Source organism: Salvelinus fontinalis, chromosome 31, assembly GCF_029448725.1.
Source record: "Salvelinus fontinalis isolate EN_2023a chromosome 31, ASM2944872v1, whole genome shotgun sequence".
NCBI classification, from domain to species: Eukaryota; Metazoa; Chordata; class Actinopteri; order Salmoniformes; family Salmonidae; genus Salvelinus; species Salvelinus fontinalis.
In genome coordinates, this window is record NC_074695.1 from 8,239,601 (window position 1) to 8,259,845 (window position 20,245).

The following is a 20,245-nucleotide window of genomic DNA, read 5'->3' on the forward strand; positions in this document are numbered from 1 at the left end:
CCCAGTAACTATAACTGTAGGTAGCCTATTTGTTCTTGTGTTACTTTTCTTGTTCATTCATTTCCTCAACAATGATGAAACTAACAGTCTATATTCTATGCTTATTTAGTCTCATCCTGAAATATCATATTTTATTACCAAGATCCAGTTAATGGATTGAAGGAGCAGTTGAATACAGTGGGCTTGCTCTGTCTCCTTCCTCTACGGACATTGCAGTGGGAGTTCATGTGTGGGTCATTGGAATGGCAGTGAGTAGAGGTCCAACACAACTCTATGTAAACAGAGCCCTGTTTCGGAGTCAATAACTCCTGCAATTTGACAGTGAGAGAGAGAGTTTCTCATGTGTTGGAATGATAGGACAAAAGAAGAGTATCATCAAAGGCTTGCATTGAGTTGAACCTTTATGTTTATATTATGCAAAGGCCTGTTTGTTGAATAATGATACATGTTTTGGGGGAGGGGATAATTGCTCTTTAGTCATTTATTACATGATTATCCCTATAGACAACAGAGTAATTTCTTCGAAAGGGTTATACCTGGAACCAGAAATTATTTTACCTTCAACCAAAAAGGGTTCTCCTTTGGGGACAGCCGAAGAACACTTTTGGAACCCTTTTTTCTAAGAGTGTAGCCCTTCCGGTGAAAAAGTCAGGGTTCCATAGCTGCAAGTAGAACAGCAGAAACTGGATCAGCAGCACGACCAGATGGACTGGGGATGGGGACAACCAGGAGTCAGGCTAGGTAGTCCTGAGGCATGGTCCTAGGGCTCAGGTCCTCTGGACGGGGAGAGAGAGAGAGAGAGAAGATAGAGGGAGCACACAGTTGAAGTCGGAAGTTTACATACACCTTAGCCAAATACATTTAAACTCAGTTTTTCAAAATTCCTGACATTTAATCCTAGTAAAAATTCCCTGTCTTAGGTCAGTTAGGATCACCACTTTATTTTAAGAATGTGAAATGTCAGAATAATAGTAGAGAGAATTATTTATTTCAGCTTTAATTTCTTTCATCACATTCCCAGTGGGTCAGAAGTTTAATACACTCAATTAGTATTTGGTAGCGTTGCCTTTAAAATTGTTTAACTTGGGTCAAATGTTTCGGATAGCCTTCCACAAGCTTCCCACAATAAGTTGGGTGAATTTTGGCCCATTCCTCCTGACAGAGCTGGTGTAACTCAATCAGGTTTGTGGTCCTCCTTGCTCGCACCCGCTTTTTCAGTTCTGCCCACAAGTTTTCTATTGGATTGAGGTCAGGGCTTTGTGATGGCCACTCCAATAGCTTGACTTTGTTGTCCTTAAGCCATTTTGCCACAACTTTGGACGTATGCTTCGGGTCATTGTCCATTTGGAAGACCCATTTGCAACCAAGCTTTAACTTCCTGGCTGAGGTCTTGAGATGTTGCTTCAATATATCCACCTAATTTTCCTCCCTCATGATGCCATCTATTTTGTGAAGTGCACCAGTCCCTCCTGCAGCAAAGCACCCCCACAACATGATGCTGCCACCCCTGTGCTTCACGGTTGGGATGGTTTTCTTTGGTTTGCAAGCATCCCCCTTTTTCCTCCAAACATAACGATGGTCATTATGGCCAAATAGTTCTATTTTTGTTTCATCAGAGGACATTTCTCCAAAAAGTATGATCTTTGTCCCCATGTTCAGGTGCAAACTGTAGTCTGGATTTTATATGGCGGTTTTGGAGCAGTGGCTTCTTCCTTGGTGAGCAGCCTTTCAGGTTATGTCGATATAGGACTCGTTTTACTGTGGATATAGATACTTTTGTACCTGTTTCCTCCAGCATCTTCACAATGTCCTTTGCTGTTGTTCTGGGATTGATTTGCACTTTTCGCACCAAAGTACGTTCATCTCTAGGAGACAGAACGCGTCTCTTTCCTGAGCGGTATGACGCCTGCGTGGTCCCATAGTGTTTATACTTGCGTACTATTGTTTGTACAGATGAACGTGGTACCTTCAGGCATTTGGAAATTGCTCCCAAGTATGAACCAGACTTGTGGAGGTCTACAATGTTTTTTCTGAGGTCTTGGATGATTTCTTTTGATTTTCCCATGATGTCAAGCAAAGAGGCACTGAGGTTTAAGGTAGGCCTTGAAATACATCCACAGGTACACCTCCAATTGTCTCAAATTATGTCAATTAGCCTATCAGAAGTTTCTAAAGCCATGACACCATTTTTTTAAATATTCCAAGCTGTTTAAAGGCACAGTCAACTTGGTGTATGTAAACATCTGACTCACTGGAATTGTGATACAGTGAATTATAAGTGAAATAATCTGTCTATAAACAATTGTTGGAAAATGACTTGTGTCATGCACAAAGTAGATGTCCTAACCGACCTGCCAAAACTATAGTTTGTTAACAAGAAATTTGTGGAGTGGTTGAAAAATTATTTTTATGACTCCAACATAAGTGTATGTAAACTTCCGACTTCAACTGTACATAAAATAACTCAGGACACCAGATAAGACAGGAGAATTACACCAGATAGGACAGACCTTAGCCCTCCGGCATATAGACTATTGCAGCATAGACCTGGAGGCTGAGACGGGGGACACTGTGGCCCTGTCCAAAGTTACCCCCTGACATGGCCAACCAGGCAGGATATAACCCCCCCACTTTGCCTTAGCACAGTCCCCACACTGCCAAAGGGATATAAACAGACCACAAACTTTCTACCCTGAGACAAGGCCAAGTATAGCCCACAAAGATCTCCCACACTGCACGAGCCCGAGGGGACAGGAAGATCAGCCTGACTCAACACACTCAAGTCGAGTATTGCGAAAAAAGCCTGGCATGATGTAATGCAGCCCTCTAGCAAGCCAGCGACTCATCCCCCCGTAATAGGGTCAGAAGCAGAGAATCCTAGTGGTGGATCCCCTGTAAACAGTTACCCTCTCCACTTGTTTTTACCCCCGTTTGAGGCTTTCAGATGTCAACTATAGATTTGAATCTACAGTATAGTTCAGGCAGAGACAGTAAGGGTTGTTCGTCACTCTAGTGTCTTACCGTTCACCTTAACACTCCCCTGGGCCAGACTATACTTAATCATAGCACCTACTGAAGAGATGAGACTTCAGTCAAAACGTAAAGGTTGAGACCGAGTCTGCGTCTCTCACATGGATAGGCAGACCATTCTTTAGAAATTGAGCTCTATAGTAAGAAAGTTCTACCTCCAGCTGTTGGATTTGAAATTCAAGGGACAATAATGAGGCCTGAGTCTTTTGTCCGTAGCGTTTGTGTAGGTATGTACGGCAGGACCAAATCTGAGAGATAAGTAGGAGCAAGTCCATGTAATGCTTTGTAGGTTAATATTTAGCAGGATGGTGAAAAACTAAGACACAGTGCTTCTATTGGCAGATAACTGCTCAGTCTCTTAGTAGAATATGGAAAGTTGTTAGAGGCCAGTACAGTCTAGGACAGGTCAGTGAGAACAACACACCCAGTTCAGTTTTAATTCGACTATATGCTTGAACTTTCCGATCGAGGCAAGCACTAAGAACATTATCCAATTTTAATAGGACAAATGGAAAGTGCTGGTTTAACTCTGTCTGCCTTTTACCAAGGTGAAGACGTATCCAAGCAACAGAAAGGTTGCCCTTGTCTTATCTGGCCATTCCCTTGGAGAATATGACTCACTAGCTGTAATCCCTCACAGAAAAAATACATGATTTCACACGTAGTAAATCACATGAGCAATCATGTGTTTTTGGATCACTTCACATGTGAAATGCATGTGTTTTTGGATCACTTCACATGTGAAATGCATGTGTTTTTGGATCACTTCACATGTGAAATGCATGTGTCTTTGGATCACTTCGCATGTGAAATGCAAGTGTTTTTGGATCACTTCACATGTGAAATGCATGTGTTTTTTTCCCATAAGGGATGTGACTGCTCGGATGCCTAACATTCAGCACACAGATTTCTGAGTTTAGTGTCATTATTTTGATCATGATGTCCTTCCACACAGAGAGAGCGGAAGCGGTTTCCTTGATCTCTCCTCCTATCATTGGCTCGAGCTGTTCTTCCCACCCAGGAGTCTTGTATGATTTGCAGCCTGTCATGAGGCATTGCTCTTTGCAAAACCATCTACATGTAATGCATAGCAATGATACCATGTTGTCCAGTATTCGTTGTGATGACTTTCTGGTTGGGCTTTATGGCAGGAGGTCTTCTTAATGTGTGTCTAGTTCATGATGTTGAGCTGCAGACTGGGTACCAGATAGAGGTAGAATGGCCAGGAATAGAGATAGAATGTGTATGGATAGTCCCTGTAGACAGACTGCGTACCATATAGTCCAGGAATAGAGGCAGAATGTGTATGGATAGTCCCTGTAGACAGACTTGTGGAACACCGTTGGATGGGTGAGGTCTTTCTTGCATTGTATGGGTAGTAAAGTACAGAAGGTGGTACTTAGAACCACAAAGGGTTATTCAATTGTCCCCATAGCAGAACCATTTGAATATAAAAAAGGTTGGTTCCAAGTGAAACCCTTTCACCACTTAAAGGTTCTAAGTAGAAGCTTTTTCACCACCAAAGGGTTCTACCTGGAACCAGAAAGGGTTCTCCTATGGGTGACAAACGAAGAACCCTTATTTTCTAAGAGTGTAGCCTTGCGATTCACAATGTCAAACATGCAATGTTGCTCGGCAACTCATACTGGTTTATGATGATGGTCAACATAGATGTGATTTCACAAAAATGTCAAGCATTGAAGTGACAAAAGAATGTATCACTGACACTGTATACAAACTGCCATATCCTGCTGTCCAGTATGATCTTGTAAAGCCCTACTCCGCTGCATGCTGCTGCTTTCACTGCTGCTACTGACAACACTGGATGAGATCGCTGAGGAATGGTGATCATCATCATTGTCCATCATAATCATCACCATCATCATCATTATCATTTATAATGATTACAGCGGATGCGGTAATGTGGATTTTGACACATTTCTGAAATGTTTGGCAAAACGTCAACAATGTGAAGCATGCACGTTTATTTCACACAGTAATGTGAACAAATTGACTGTGTGCAATGACTATACTGTTGGTGTGTAATGGAATAACGTGGTATAGTAGGCTTGGCTACGTCTGAATGCAAGACAGAGAATGGAAGGCTTAAAATAAGAAATAATTCCATTTAAAAGTGTGTCAATCGTCTTTTCAGCATCAGCGCTAATTTAGTTCCACCCTAAAGGACCTTTTGTCCACTGGGACTGAAGGAAGTCACATTCATAGACAGTTGAAATGAGAAGTATTGAAATCCCATCCCAGGTGCAAACCATTTACAGATTTATTTTCCATTACATGATACGCTGCAAACAGGAAGCAAATAAATGGTTGATAATTGCAAGGAAATACATGTATTCCTAAGAATCAGTTATATATGATTGGTGGAGTTCAGCTCGATTGACCTAAATTTAGTTACACTGAATGCTGGAAGTTTTACTCATGATGAGAGTATTTTCTTATAAATCATGTGCCTGAAATTATTATGTTCATTGAATTATGCTCAACATTTAAATGTCTGTCTTTCTTTCAAAAGCATTTGCATTATTTGTTATTTGCATTATAAAGTGAAATGCTGATTTGTACTTCTTTAGACAGAATTGCCAAAGTGCTCTCATCACAACACATATCTTATTGCAGTCAGTTCTCTTCACAGAAAGCAGAAATCTGATGTAGCTTATCTACCAGTCTGTCTGTGAGATGGCTAGCCAGTTTTAGTGTCTGGCATGATGAAGTACAAGAGGTTGATTATCTCAGTCACAGTTCATTAGTTTTAACCAGCATGCCTGACACACTTTGCAGAGAGGAAGACAGCCTTGTCACATAGCCTCTGCTATGCCATTTCATGTGGCGGTTTGGGGGCCAGATCCCTGTGACTTGAATGGGCTCTTTGTCAACTGTCTTTACAGAAAAGAGGACTATAACAAGTTAACAGAATGGAACATTATGGAATGCCTATGGTCTTGTCCTGTGTCTTTTGGTGGGTCTGTACTGGGAAATATGAATCAAATGTGGATGCATCCCAAATGGCACCCTATTCCAGTGCACTAGTTTTGACCAAAACCCATGCCCTGGTCAAAGGTACTGTAGTGCACTACATAGGGAATAGGGTCCTGTCCAGGACATCCATTTAAATATCCATTAAAACAGAGACTCATCATTGATATGTTTTGGACAAGGAGATGGATCATTTTTTGTAACTGATGCAAGATGTCAAAATCTTACTTTTAACTTTGAGGGCTAATTTCATGTATCGCAAGTCATATTATATTTCAGAAGATTGCTTTTGTCTGCCAGGGCTTGAAAGCTGAACATGCAGTGATGTAATTGTACTGTTTTATCAGTTCCTAGACCTACAGTATATCGACTTCTGTTGTTCATTTATATGAAGTGATGATATAAAGAAATAAATATGGAAGAAAAGTACATTCATTCTACAAGAACCAATACAACCCTACAGAACAATCCGTGGTTAGCGTTTCAGAATTCACCAATAAAACTGGTCCACATGGAAAACTAAAGGCATAGAAACCGCAAATGACTTGGTAACAGGAAATACATTTATTTCCAGGACATAATTAAAAAGCAATTTTGGACTGACCAATGTAGATATTTTCCAACACATGAACTGTAACGGTAATCCTCTTCCTCTCCATCCGAGGAGGAGGAGTAGTGATTCGACCAAGGCGCAGCGGGTTGTGATGTAAGAGCTGTCGCTTTCCTCATCCTCAGATGAGGTGAGGAGAGAAGGATCTTCAGACCAATATGCGGAGTTAGGGAAATATGCCATCTTTATTATTAATACGATGGTCACGAAAACAAACACTTTAACAAACTACAAAATAAGAAAACGACGTACACGCAACCTGAACATAAACTTACATGGACAAACGTAAACTCACGAACAGGAACGGACATCGAAACCTACGAACAGCCAAACAGCTCCAAAAGTGAATACATCTAACATAACGAAGACATCACAGGAGACATTCACCCACCAACACACAGTGAGAATGCCCTACCTAAATATGACTCTTGATTAGAGGAAAATGCAAACCACCTGCCTCTAATCAAGAGCCATACCAGGCAAACCGAAACCAACATAGAAACAGATAACATAGACTGCCCACCCAAAACACATGCCCTGACCAAAAACACATAAAAACTAACATAAATAGGTCAGGACTGTTACAGTACCCCCCCCCCAAGGTGCGAACGCCGGGCGCACCAGCACAAAGTCCAGGGGAGGGTCCGGGTGGGCAGTTGACCACGGTGGTGGTTCCGGTTCAGGACGCTGTCCCCGCACCACCATAGTCACTCCCCTCTTCTTTCTACCCCTTCCACTGACCACCCAAACATTACCTTCCCCTAAAAAAACAGCTAGCACCGGAACAAGGGGCAGCACCTGGACAAGGGGTATCACCGGGACAAGGGGCAGCACAAAAACAAGGGGCAGCACCAGGATAAGGACCATCACCGGGACAAGGGGCAGCACCGGGACAAGGGGCAGCACCGGGACAAGGGGCAGCACCGGGACAAGGGGCAACACCGGGACAAGGGGCAGATCCGGGACAAGGGGCAGCACCGGGACAAGGGGCAGCACCGGGACAAGGGGCAGCACCGGGACAAGGGGCAGCACCGGGACAAGGGGCAGCACCGGGACAAAGGGCAGCACCGGGACAAGGGGCAGCACCGGGACAAGGGGCAGCACCGGGACAAGGGGCAGCACCGGGACAAGGGGCAACACCGGGACAAGGGGCAACACCGGGACAAGGGGCAACACCGGGACAAGGGGCAGCACCGGGACAAGGGGCAGATCCCGGCTGAAGGACTCTGGCAGGTCCTGTTTGGACGGCTCTGGCAGGTCCATGCAGGCTGACGGCTCTCGACGCTCATGGCAGACTGACGGCTCTCTACGCTCATGGCAGGCTGACGGCTCTCGACGCTCATGGCAGACTGACGGCTCTCGACGCTCATGGCAGGCTGACGGCTCTCGACGCTCATGGCTCTCTGACGGCTCTCGACGCTCATGGCTCTCTGACGGCTCTGGCTGCTCATGGCTCTCTGACGGCTTTGGCTGCTCATGGCTCTCTGACGGCTCTGGCTGCTCATGGCTCTCTGACGGCTCTGGCTGCTCATGGCTCTCTGACGGCTCTGGCTGCTCATGGCTCTCTGACGGCTCTGGCTGATCATGGCTCGCTGGCGGCTCTGGCAGATCCTGTCTGGTTGGCGGCTCTGGCAGATCCTGTCTGGTTGGCGGCTCTGGCAGATCCTGTCTGGTTGGCGGCTCTGGCAGATCCTGTCTGGCGGGCGGCTCTAGCGGCTCCTGTCTGGCTGACGGCTCTAGCGGCTCCTGTCTGGCGGATGGCTCTGTAGGCTCATGGCAGACGGGCGGCTTTGCAGGCTCATGGCAGACGGGCGGCTTTGCAGGCTCCTGGCAGACGGATGGCTCAGATGGCGCTGGGGAGACGGATGGCTCAGATGGCGCTGGGGAGACGGATGGCTCAGATGGCGCTGGGGAGACGGATGGCTCAGATGGCGCTGGGGAGACGGATGGCTCTGGCCGTATACGGCGCACTGTAGACCTGGTGCGTGGTGCCGGAACTGGAGGCACCGGGCTAATGATAAGCACCTTCCTACTAGTGCGTGGAGCAGGGACAGGGCACACTGAACTCTCAAAGCGTACTCTATACCTGGTGCGTGGTACCGGCACTGGTGGCACCTGGCTGAGGGCACGCACCTCAGGACTAGTACGGGGAGAAGTGACAGTGTGTACAGGACTGAGGAGACGCACAGGTGGCTTAGTGCGTGGGGCCGGAACTGGAGGCACTGAACTGGATACACGCACTATAGGGAGAGTGCGTGGAGGAGGAACAGGGCTCTGGAAATGCACTGGTAGCCTAGTGCGTAATGTAGGCACTGTAGGTACTAAGCTGGGGCGGGGAGGTGGCGCCGGAAATACCGGACCGTGCAGGCGTACTGGCTCTCTTGAGCATTGAGCCTGCCCAACCTTACCTGGTTGAATGCTCCCGGTCGCCCTGCCAGTGCGGCGAGGTGGAATAGCCCGCACTGGGCTATGCAGGCGAACCGGGGAAACCATGCGTAAGGCAGGTGCCATGTATGCCGGCCCGAGGAGACGCACTGGAGACCAGACGCGTTGAGCCGGCCTCATGACACCTGGCTCAATGCCCAATCTCGCCCTACCAGTGCGGGGAGGTGGAATAACCCGCACCGGGCTATGCACTCGTACAGGAGACACCGTGCACTCTACTGCGTAACACGGTGTCTGCCCGTACTCCCGCTCTCCACGGTTAGCCTGGGAAGTGGGCGCAGGTCTCCTACCTGCCCTTGGCCCACTACCCTTTAGCCCCCCCCCAAGAAATTTTTGGGAGTTACTCACGGGCTTTTCGGGCTTCCGTGCAAGACGTGTCCCCTCATAATTCCGGTTTCGAGCTTGATTCTCCGGCTTCCATCCACGTCTCCTAGCTGCCTCCTTAAACCACCGCTCCTGGGCTGTGACTGCCTCACTCTTCTCACGAGAGCAGCGATATTCCCCAGTTTGCGCCCAGGGTCCTCTACCAGACAGGATCTCCTCCCAAGTCCAAAAGTCCTTGTTGCTCCGTCGAGCATTCCCATACCGCTTGGTCTCTGTATTTTGGTGGGTGATTCTGTAAGAGCTGTCGCTTTCCTCATCCTCAGATGAGGTGAGGAGAGAAGGATCTTCAGACCAATATGCGGAGTTAGGGAAATATGCCATCTTTATTATTAATACGATGGTCACGAAAACAAACACTTTAACAAACTACAAAATAAGAAAACGACGTACACGCAACCTGAACATAAACTTACATGGACAAACGTAAACTCACGAACAGGAACGGACATCGAAACCTACGAACAGCCAAACAGCTCCAAAAGTGAATACATCTAACATAACGAAGACATCACAGGAGACATTCACCCACCAACACACAGTGAGAATGCCCTACCTAAATATGACTCTTGATTAGAGGAAAATGCAAACCACCTGCCTCTAATCAAGAGCCATACCAGGCAAACCGAAACCAACATAGAAACAGATAACATAGACTGCCCACCCAAAACACATGCCCTGACCAAAAACACATAAAAACTAACATAAATAGGTCAGGACTGTTACATGTGAATACATAATTTTAATTAACAAGACGGAAAAAACACGAACTTCACTATAAACTAACAAAACAACAAACGGAATAGACAGACCTGGACATGGAACTTACATAAAACACGAAGAACGCACGAACAGGGAAAATAGACTACACAAAATGACGATGTACAAAAACAAACCGAACAGTCCCGTATGGTGCGACAAACACTGACACAGGAGACAACCACCCACCACGAACACTGTGAAACAACCTACCTAAATATGACTCTCAATTAGAGGAACGCCAAACACCTGCCTCTAATTAAGAGCCATACCAGGCAACCCTTAAACCAACATAGAAACAGAAAACATAGAATGCCCACCCAAACTCACGTCCTGACCAACTAACACATACAACAAACTAACAGAAATAAGTCAGGAACGTGACATAACCCCCCCCATAAGGTGCGAACTCCGGGCGCACCAGCACAAAGTCTAGGGGAGGGTCTGGGTGGGCATCTGACGGTGGTGGCTCAGGCTCAGGGCGAGGTCCCCACCCCACCATAGTCAATCCCAGCTTACATCTCCCCCTACAAATGACCACCCTCATATTACACCTACTAAATCTTTTGGGTAACATCGACACAAGGGGCAGCATCGGGATAGAGGGATAGCTCAGGACAGAGGGATAGCTCAGGACAGAGGGATAGCTCAGGATAGAGAGGTAGCTCATGATAGAGAGGTAGCTCAGGATAGAGGGGCAACTCCGGACTGAAAGGCAGCTCCGGACAGAGAGACAGCTCTGGACTGAGGGGCAGTTCTGGATAAATAGCCGCTCTGGGCTGAGGGACAGCTCATGACTGGCTGACGGCTCTGGATGCTCATGGCTGGCTGACGGCTCTGGACGCTCATGGCTGGCTGACGGCTCTGGACGCTCATGGCTGGCTAACGGCTCTGGACGCTAATGGCTGGCTGACGGCTCTGGACGCTCATGGCTGGCTGACGGCTCTGGACGCTCATGGCTGGCTGACGGCTCTGGACGCTCATGGCTGGCTGACGGCTCTGGACGCTCATGGCTGGCTGACGGCTCTGGACGCTCATGGCTGGCTGACGGCTCTGGACGCTCATGGCTCACTGACGGCTCTGGCAGATCCTGTCTGGTTGGCGGCTCTGGCAGATCCTGTCTGGTTGGCGGCTCTGGCAGATCCTGTCTGGTTGGCGGCTCTGGCAGATCCTGTCTGGTTGGCGGCTCTGGCAGATCCTGTCTGGTTGGCGGCTCTGGCAGATCCTGACTGACGAATGGCTCTAGCGGCTCCTGACTGACTAACGGCTCTGACGGCTCGGGACAGACGGGCGGCTCTAATGGCTCGGGACAGACGGATGGCTCAGACGGCGCTGGGGAGACGGATGGCTCAGACGGCGCTGGGGAGACGGATGGCTCAGATGGCGCTGAGGAGAAGGATGGCTCAGACGGCGCTGAGGAGACGGATGGCTCAGACTGATCCTGTCTGGCAGAAGGCTTTGGCTGCTCCTGTCCCGTATGGTGCGACAAACACTGACACAGGAGACAACCACCCACCACGAACACTGTGAAACAACCTACCTAAATATGACTCTCAATTAGAGGAACGCCAAACACCTGCCTCTAATTAAGAGCCATACCAGGCAACCCTTAAACCAACATAGAAACAGAAAACATAGAATGCCCACCCAAACTCACGTCCTGACCAACTAACACATACAACAAACTAACAGAAATAGGTCAGGAACGTGACATGAGCTTAAAAGTTAGATATCATGACATTTTGATTTGAAATCTTTTAGACATCAGAGCAACCTTAGGGGAATTTTATTTGAGTCAGGAAAAGTATTTTCATATGATAGGTAAGATATACAAAACCTTGCAGAGAGCCTTTCCATCTGACAATCTTTTAGAAAAAAATATATAAACTATTGGAAACTAAAAGAACTGATGTTGTCACAAGTTGGAGGGAATTTTGGAACATAACTAACAAAGTTACAGTTAACAAAAAACTGTTCTTAATCCAGTATAAACTAACGTATAGAATGTATTATACAAGAGACAAAAATCACAAATTCTACAATTCTCCTCCTCATCCGAGGAGGAGGCATTAGACAGCCGTTACAACAGCACAACAGCAGAGTCATGTCTTAAGTGTAAAACGAATAATGACTCAATAATTCATGCTTCTGGGAATGTTATGAAGTCCAAAAGTTATGGGTCGACCTAGAAAGTTGTCTTTCAGAAGAATTCCAATGTAAACTTACATTTAATCTGTCTGTCTGCATATTTCAAGACATGTCATATGGGGGTGTAGTGAGATTCCAATGGGCTGGACGATTCTCTTCTCATCACTCATCTTAAAAAACATATAGTAAATACTAGGAAATGAATCTGCCATCATTAACACAATAAAAAAAAAAATGAGTTATTTATTATTGAGCTATTGAAATTGCATGAGTGACTGAGAAAAACAAATTAGTACAATTTAAGGCCATGTGGCAAAGAATGATGCAGCACAAGGGATGGGCACAGGAGATGTAGTTGTTGTTCGTATATGTATGTTTATATCTGGTGTGGAAAAATATATATAATGAACAAAGTGTCTCTTTCAAACTTGACATTTGCAATCATAACACTAAGCAAATAGACACTACGTTTGACTGAATCTCTCATTGAAGTCGGATGTTAAAATGCCTATTTACTCTGTTCCATCTGACTACACAATCCACTGTCTTATCAGCCCAGACAGGGAAGTTGTAAACTTGATCTCCACTATAAAAAGCATCTAGACATTATCTCACATTTCTTTTAGACTAACATTTTGTTTTCAACAGCAGAGATTTGTGCGGAGATAAAACAAAACACAGCAAATGTACAGCCTTTCCAGCTTCAGTTTGAAGTGATTGTGTTACTGTTGCTGTGTTGTTGGCTAGCTTCTCTGAACAACAGAGTCCAGACGAGTGAGCACATGTTCTATGCCATGGGATATTGTGCCTCATTAGCTCATTGTTAAGGATGTATCCAAATAAATGTCACTAGAAAACAGCTTAAACAAATGCAATAGCAGCGACTTTGCTGTTATTCTGGCTGCTTTTTTGACGTGACTGTAAATTAGCCGTAGTTGACTAGCTAGCAAGCAGGGATAAGAACGTAGCCAGCCAGCATGGCAATGGAACATTTATAATGAACGACTGGGTCGCGTCTATAGACACAGAACAAAAAGACTGAACAACTGGGCCACGTCTATAGACACAGAACAAAAAGACTGAACAACTGGGCCGCGTCTCTAGCAACCCTAGATTTGTGTCGGCACTATATATCTTGTGGAAGGATGAAATAGTAAGAATAAATGAATCAAAATAAAGTTATTAATGAATATTATTATTCATTTATTTGAATACTGTATGTTGGTAACCCGTTGTATAAAAGGGATTATGCCTTTGAAGCCAGTGTTTGGAGGATATATTGGCACGGTTTGCCAACATAACAATGCCAATAACGTGCCCATATATCTTCCAAAAACACTGGCTTCTCGGGCATTATCACTTAACTAGAAAACTGCTTAGCAATATACCTCTCCAAAGTCCGAACCATGTATTTTGATACATTTTCTCTGGTGTTCTTGGCATTTGAAATGTTTCTACCAAATTGTATTTCATGCATTCATTTATTTTCTCCCCTCCTAAACAATTTTTGCTTGACAACTTGGTTTTCACGAGAGGTAAAGATAACAGTAGGAAATTAGAATTACCCTTGTCTGAAGCGTTCTCCATCACTTAAATGTGTGAACATAAATGTGCCACAAGAGGCAAATGTAAGCAGAAGGGGTCTCACAGAAAGGCTGTCTTTGAAAAGAAAATAATCATTGGGACTAAATTAACATAGGTTGCTGCCTGGGATCACTTAACTTTAAATCACAGCCTGGGTGCACTTTCAACCAAATTTTTACAAAAAATGACGTGTTACAAAAATGACGGATTAAGTCAAACTATGATTGACTATAGCTATAAATAACACGACTCTATTGTAAATGCAAGATTACCTTTCGTGTGTTTTTGTCTGTCAATGTCTGTGACCACCCAGATTGATGTTTCTCATAAACATATTCATGAATTTATTGAGTTGTATATATTGAGTTGTACAGATAGCAACACTCCTGAAAATAGACAAAACATTTTTTGCTGTCTTTTAGAGGAATATAGTTGGGTTTATATTATATTATATTTTTTTATCACCCTAGCTAGCGTTGACATAAATGGTTCCTGACAGGTTGTGAGAAATCTCTCTGTATGAGTAAACAGGGTAGTGATTCCGTCTGATAGTTTGTCTAACAGTTTCTATGGTTGGTTCATGTTGAAACAAGGACTTAGCCTTTGATTCATTGATTTCAGTTACATTTCAGTTATTTCTCTGTCAAACTACATAACTCTGCTTAAATTCACTTATACTTTACAGCTTTTAAGCTTAAAGATCCAGTGCTGTCAAAAACCTGTTTTTCCTGTGTTTTATATATACTATTTCCACACTATAAGGTTGGAATAATACCGTGAAATGGTGATATTGGTGATAATGCCCTTCTAGTGTAAGAGCTGTTTGAAAAGACCAGCCTTTTTTGGTGGGATAGAGTTTTGGCCTGCCTGGTGACATCACCAATTAAGAAAAAAAGTTCCAAACCGATCTGCTAGTTTTCAGTTTCTCCACTCAGACCACTCCCAGACAGTCCTAGCAGCATTCTTGCTTTAGAGATTGCTCTTTGCTAAAAAGCTATCTTTGTTTCTTTTTGACCATTTTAATTGAAAACAATCACAGTAAGGTACGTAATTGTTACCCAGAAATTATTTGCTATTGAGATAAAAAAAACAGCTGCATTGGACTTTTAATTAAGGAGAACGTACTGCCCTCAATTTCTCCACGTCACACCAGTAGAACATTAGCATGGTCAGTTTGTGTGGCTCTGACCACATTTTGCCACGGTTGATTGCAGTAGTCAGTGAGTGAATATTTGGAGCAGACAGACCGATAGACAGACACTTTGCCCTGCAGTAGAGGTCTACATAGTAGGTCGCTAGGACACTCCTGCTGAAAGGGAGCACTAATTCACTTTTCAAGCCCCGACAGCTTTTGTTTATAATGAACCATTTGCATCAAGGACATCAGCAAGGCCAAGGGGCTATTTGTGGTTTGATAATATAAACCAAATAATTTCCCCATGAATTTTTATAACGCCTCTGGCTTAGGTGTGATAATAAGAAAGAAATATGCAAAGTACCATATTGCAGTTGATTGTGACAGGGTACCCACTTGCACTTGTCCGTAGTGTGAGAACAGTATGTGGGTTAACAAGTCATTCAGAGTTAGATTCTGGTTTTAAAACTTGAGAGCTTTTGAGATTCTTTTAGATTTAAAGACCACTATGCTGAACACCCAATCACCCGAGCATGTCTGCCTTTAAGCTTTTACATAAATCAAAGAACACTTTATATATATATATATATATATATATATATATATATATATATATATATATATATATATATATAAAAATATATCTGGAGAGTGCTGTCATGTGACATTTCTAGTCTTATAGCAGTTTAAACTACTGGGCTGGTGTGTTCATTGAGCCTTGGGTCCTCTGTCCTGGAGTTGGAACTTTGATTGTGCCTGTTGCTGATTGATTGCCTGTTACGTATAGCTCAATTGTAGGGTTGAGGGTCAACTGTTTCAGGTGTCATCATCACACACGTGTAGCTGCATCACGGTAAGAAGGCTTGATATTCACAGGCTTCAACCTCAGTTCATCTGAGGGGGTTTTGGTAGGACCTTTTTACTATAGGACTTCCTTCATGCACTCTTAGAAAAAAGGTGCTATTTAGAACCTAAAAGGGTTATTTGGCTGACCCAATAGGAGAACCCTTTACAGAATCCTTTTTTGGTTCCATGTAGAACTCTTTTGGGTTCCATGTAGAACACTTTTCACAGAGGGTTCTACATGGAACCCAAAATGGTTCTACCTGGAACCCATAAGGGTTCTCCTATGGGGACAGCCGAATATCCTTTTTGGAACCCTATTTTCTAAGAGTGTGGCGTCATATTAGTTGCGGTTCGAATATGAGAACTACATTTAAAATGGAAATCAAACACTTACTAAACAACACTAGGATTTGTTAGAGGATAGATGAAATAGCTATCAAGAAAGGCAGTATAATTTGTCTGCTTTCATAGTCAACTAGACAACTAAATAATGCGATAATGTACGTGAAAGTAAATTGTCATCAGGAAGAGGTGGAAGACATTTTGACAACAAATCCTAGATGAAGTTTGTTTCATGTTGAGTTGACATCTTTCCCCACCTCTAGGCCTAGTGGATGTTGTTGTAATGCTAGAGGAACTGGATTCACAATGTTTCTGATTAAAACATACTTGTATGAGCTGACGTCAAAGGGATGCTACATCTCAGAGAAATTACACTGAACAAAAAATATAAACGCGACATGTGACAATTTCAACGATTTCAAGGAGTTACAGTTCATATAAGGAAATCAGTCAATTGAAATAAATTCATTAGGCCCTAATCTATGGATTTCACATGACTGGGCAGGGGCGCAGCCAGGGGTGGGCCTGGGTGGGCAAAGGCTCACCCACTTGGGAGCCAGGCCCAGCCAATCAGAATGAGTTTTCCACAAAAAAGGGCTTTATTACAGAAATACTCCTCAGTTTCATCAGCTGTCCGGGTGGCTGGTCTCAGGCAATCTTGCAGGTGAAGAAGCTGGATGTGGAGGTCCTGGGCTGGCGTGGTTACACGTGGTCTGCGGTTTTGAGGCCGGTTGGACGTACTGCCATATTCTCTAAAACAACTTTGGAGGTGGCTTATGGTATAGAAATTAACAAATTCTCTGGCAACAGCTCTGGTGGACATTCCTGCAGCCAGCATGCCAATTGCACGCTCCCTCAAAACTTGAGACATTGGTGGTATTGTGTTGTGTGACAAAACTGCACATTTTAGAGTGGCCTTTAATTGTGTCCAGCACAAGCTGCACCTGTGCAATGATCATGCTGTTTAATCAGCTTCTCGATACGCCACACCTGTCAGGTGGATGGATTATCTTGGCAAAGGAAAAATAATTTTACTAACAGGAATGTAAACAAACTTGTGCACAACATTTTTTTGAGAAATAAGCTTTTTGTTTGTCTGGAACATTTCTGGAATCTTCTATTTCAGCTCATGAAACATGGTACCAACACTTTACATGTTACCTTTATATTTTGTTCAGTAATACATTTCCTTCTAAAGTTTTTGTAATGCTGTGGGCATTCCTATTTGGGAAGTAGCTACATTAACAATTTGGTGATAGACAAATTCTTAAGTGAGGTAAAGTGACATAACATAATGAAGGCAAAAATGAAGGCAGCAAATAAGATTGATCTGAAAATGATACCTGAACCATTTTGAAATATTGTACAGCTGGGTTGATACATGTATTCTACTATTTTCTGTATAAACTACCAGGAGTGACTACTGTAGGAGTGACGTCTTGTGTGAATACTGTAGATTGTAAAACCTGGAGTGTGAAAACCACAAACGTCAAGGGATTACAGTAATGTATTACAATTGTCAAACATTCACAAGCATACAAATCATTTTGAGGGCTTTAAATCATTATCGTGACAGCTACTTACCTTGTATTACATACATGACAAATTAGCCTGGATTCTGGCAGAGTTTTCTGGACAATGCCTGCCCACACTGTCATGTTACCATGGGGACAAAGGTGACATAACCAGTTGTAGTTTTTTTTTTTTTGCTCTAGCACTACACAGCTGATTCAAATAACCAACTCATCATCAAGCTTTGATTATTTGAGTCATCTGTGTAGTGCTAGGGCAAAACCCAAAACGTACACCTAGGGGGGGCCAGGATCGAGTTTGGAGAACCCTGATTTACAGTACACTCTGCAATTCTGAACAAATACGTAATTTCACTATCAATTATAGTGTCAAAATAAACTTTTACTTGTAACAGGTATGACATTCCAATAACCCAGAATGTGTACTAATTTGTCTGGTTGACATTTACGTATATATTCAGAAATGGAAGGTTATGTATTCCACATTTAAATAACTTTCCAATCAGTTATTAATCTTGGCTTGTTTTTTATATATTCATTGACTGGTTGTCCCCTCTCCTGTCGTAACCACAGCAACAGCATGCCGAAGAGCATTGCTCTCATCTGCTTCCTGTCCCTGGTGATGCTCATGAGTGTCCTGGGGAACCTCCTGGTCATGACAGCTGTCTGCAAGGACCGCCAGCTCAGGTTAGTCTCTCCCTACGTCCTGCTCCCTCCCTCCCTCCGTCTGCCTGTCTGTCTGTCTGTCTGTCTGTCTGTCTGTCTGTCTGTCTGTCTGTCTGTCTGTCTGTCTGCATGGACCGCCAGCTCAGGTTAGGCCCTCCCTCCCTCCCTCCCTCCCTCCCTCCCTCCCTCCCTCCCTCCCTCCCTCCCTCCCTCCCTGTCTGTCTGTCTGTCTGTCTGTCTGTCTGTCTGTCTGTCTGTCTGCAAGGACCGCCAGCTGAGGTTAGTCTCTCCCTACGATCAGCTCCCTCCCTCCGTCTATCTGTCTGTCTGCAAGGACCGCCAGCTCAGGTTAGTTTCTCCTTACGTTCTGCTCCCTCCCTCCCTCCCTCCCTCCCTCCCTCCCTCCCTCCCTCCCTCCCTCCCTCCCTCCCTGTCTGTCTGTCTGTCTGTCTGTCTGTCTGTCTATCTGTCTGTCTGCAACGACGGCCAGCTGAGGTTAGTCTCTCCCTATGATCAGCTCCCTCCCTCCCTCCCTCCCTCCCTCCCTCCCTCCCTCCCTCCCTCCCTCCCTCCCTGTCTGTCTGTCTGTCTGTCTGTCTGCAAGGACTGCCAGCTGAGGTTAGTCTCTCCCTACGATCAGCTCACTCCCTCCGTCTATCTGTCTGTCTGCAAGGACCGCCAGCTCAGGTTAGTTTCTCCCTCCCTCCCTCCCTCCCTCCCTCCCTCCCTCCCTCCCTCCCTCCCTCCCTCCCTCCCTCCCTCCCTCCTTCCCTCCACCTGTCTGTCTGTCTGTCTGACTGTCTGTCTGCATGGACCGCCAGCTGAGGTTAGTCCCTCCCTACGATCAGCTCCCTCCCTCTGTCTATCTGTTTGTCTGCAAGGACCGCTAGCTCAGGTTAGTCTCTCCCTACGATCAGCTCCCTCCCTCCCTCCCTCCCTCCCTCCCTCCCTCCCTCCCTCCCTCCCTCCCTCCCTCCCTCCCTCCCTCCCTGTCTGTCTGTCTGTCTGTCTGCCTGTCTGTCTGTCTGCATGGACCGGCAGCTGAGGTTAGTCCCTCCCTACGATCAGCTCCCTCCCTCCGTCTATCTGTTTGTCTGCAAGGACCGCCAGCTCAGGTTAGTCTCTCCCTACGATCAGCTCCCTCCCTCCCTCCCTCCCTCCCTCCCTCCCTCCCTCCCTCCCTCCCTCCCTCCCTCCCTCCCTCCCTCCCTCCCTCCCTCCTTGTCTGTCTGTCTGTCTGTCTGTCTGTCTGTCTGTCTGTCTGCATGGACCGGCAGTTGAGGTTAGTCCCTCCCTACGATCAGCTCCCTCCCTCCGTCTATCTGTTTGTCTGCAAGGACCGCTAGCTCAGGTTAGTCTCTCCCTACGATCAGCTCCCTCCCTGCCTCCCTCCCTCCCTCCCTCCCTCCCTCCCTCCCTCCCTCCCTCCCTCCCTCCCTCCCTGTCTGTCTGTCTGTCTGTCTGAATGTCTGTCTGTCTGTCTGTCTGTCTGATTGACCGCCAGCTCAGGTTAGTCCCTCCCTCCCTCCCTCCCTCCCTCCCTCCCTCCCTCCCTCCCTCCCTCCCTCCCTCCCTCCATCCCTCCCTCCCTCCGTCCGTCCGTCCGTCTGTCCGGCTGTCTGCAAGGACCGCCAGCTGAGGTTAGTCTCTCCCTACGATCAGCTCCCTCCCTCCGTCTATCTGTTTGTCTGCAAGGACCGCTAGCTCAGGTTAGTCTCTCCCTACGATCAGCTCCCTCCCTCCCTCCCTCCCTCCCTCCCTCCCTCCCTCCCT

At 45.6% G+C, this 20,245-nt stretch overlaps 1 protein-coding gene across 3 annotated transcripts in view; it reads left to right on the forward strand.

The window, feature by feature from the left end:
* LOC129829478 (5-hydroxytryptamine receptor 4-like) overlaps positions 1 to 20,245 on the forward strand; it is a 117,322-nt gene that overhangs the window by 31,000 nt on the left and 66,077 nt on the right. For all 3 annotated transcript variants that reach the window (XM_055891182.1, XM_055891183.1, XM_055891184.1), the window contains exon 3: positions 18,380 to 18,493. In XM_055891182.1, coding sequence (XP_055747157.1) covers positions 18,380 to 18,493 — 114 coding nt within the window. The remainder of the gene's footprint in view (positions 1 to 18,379; positions 18,494 to 20,245) is intronic.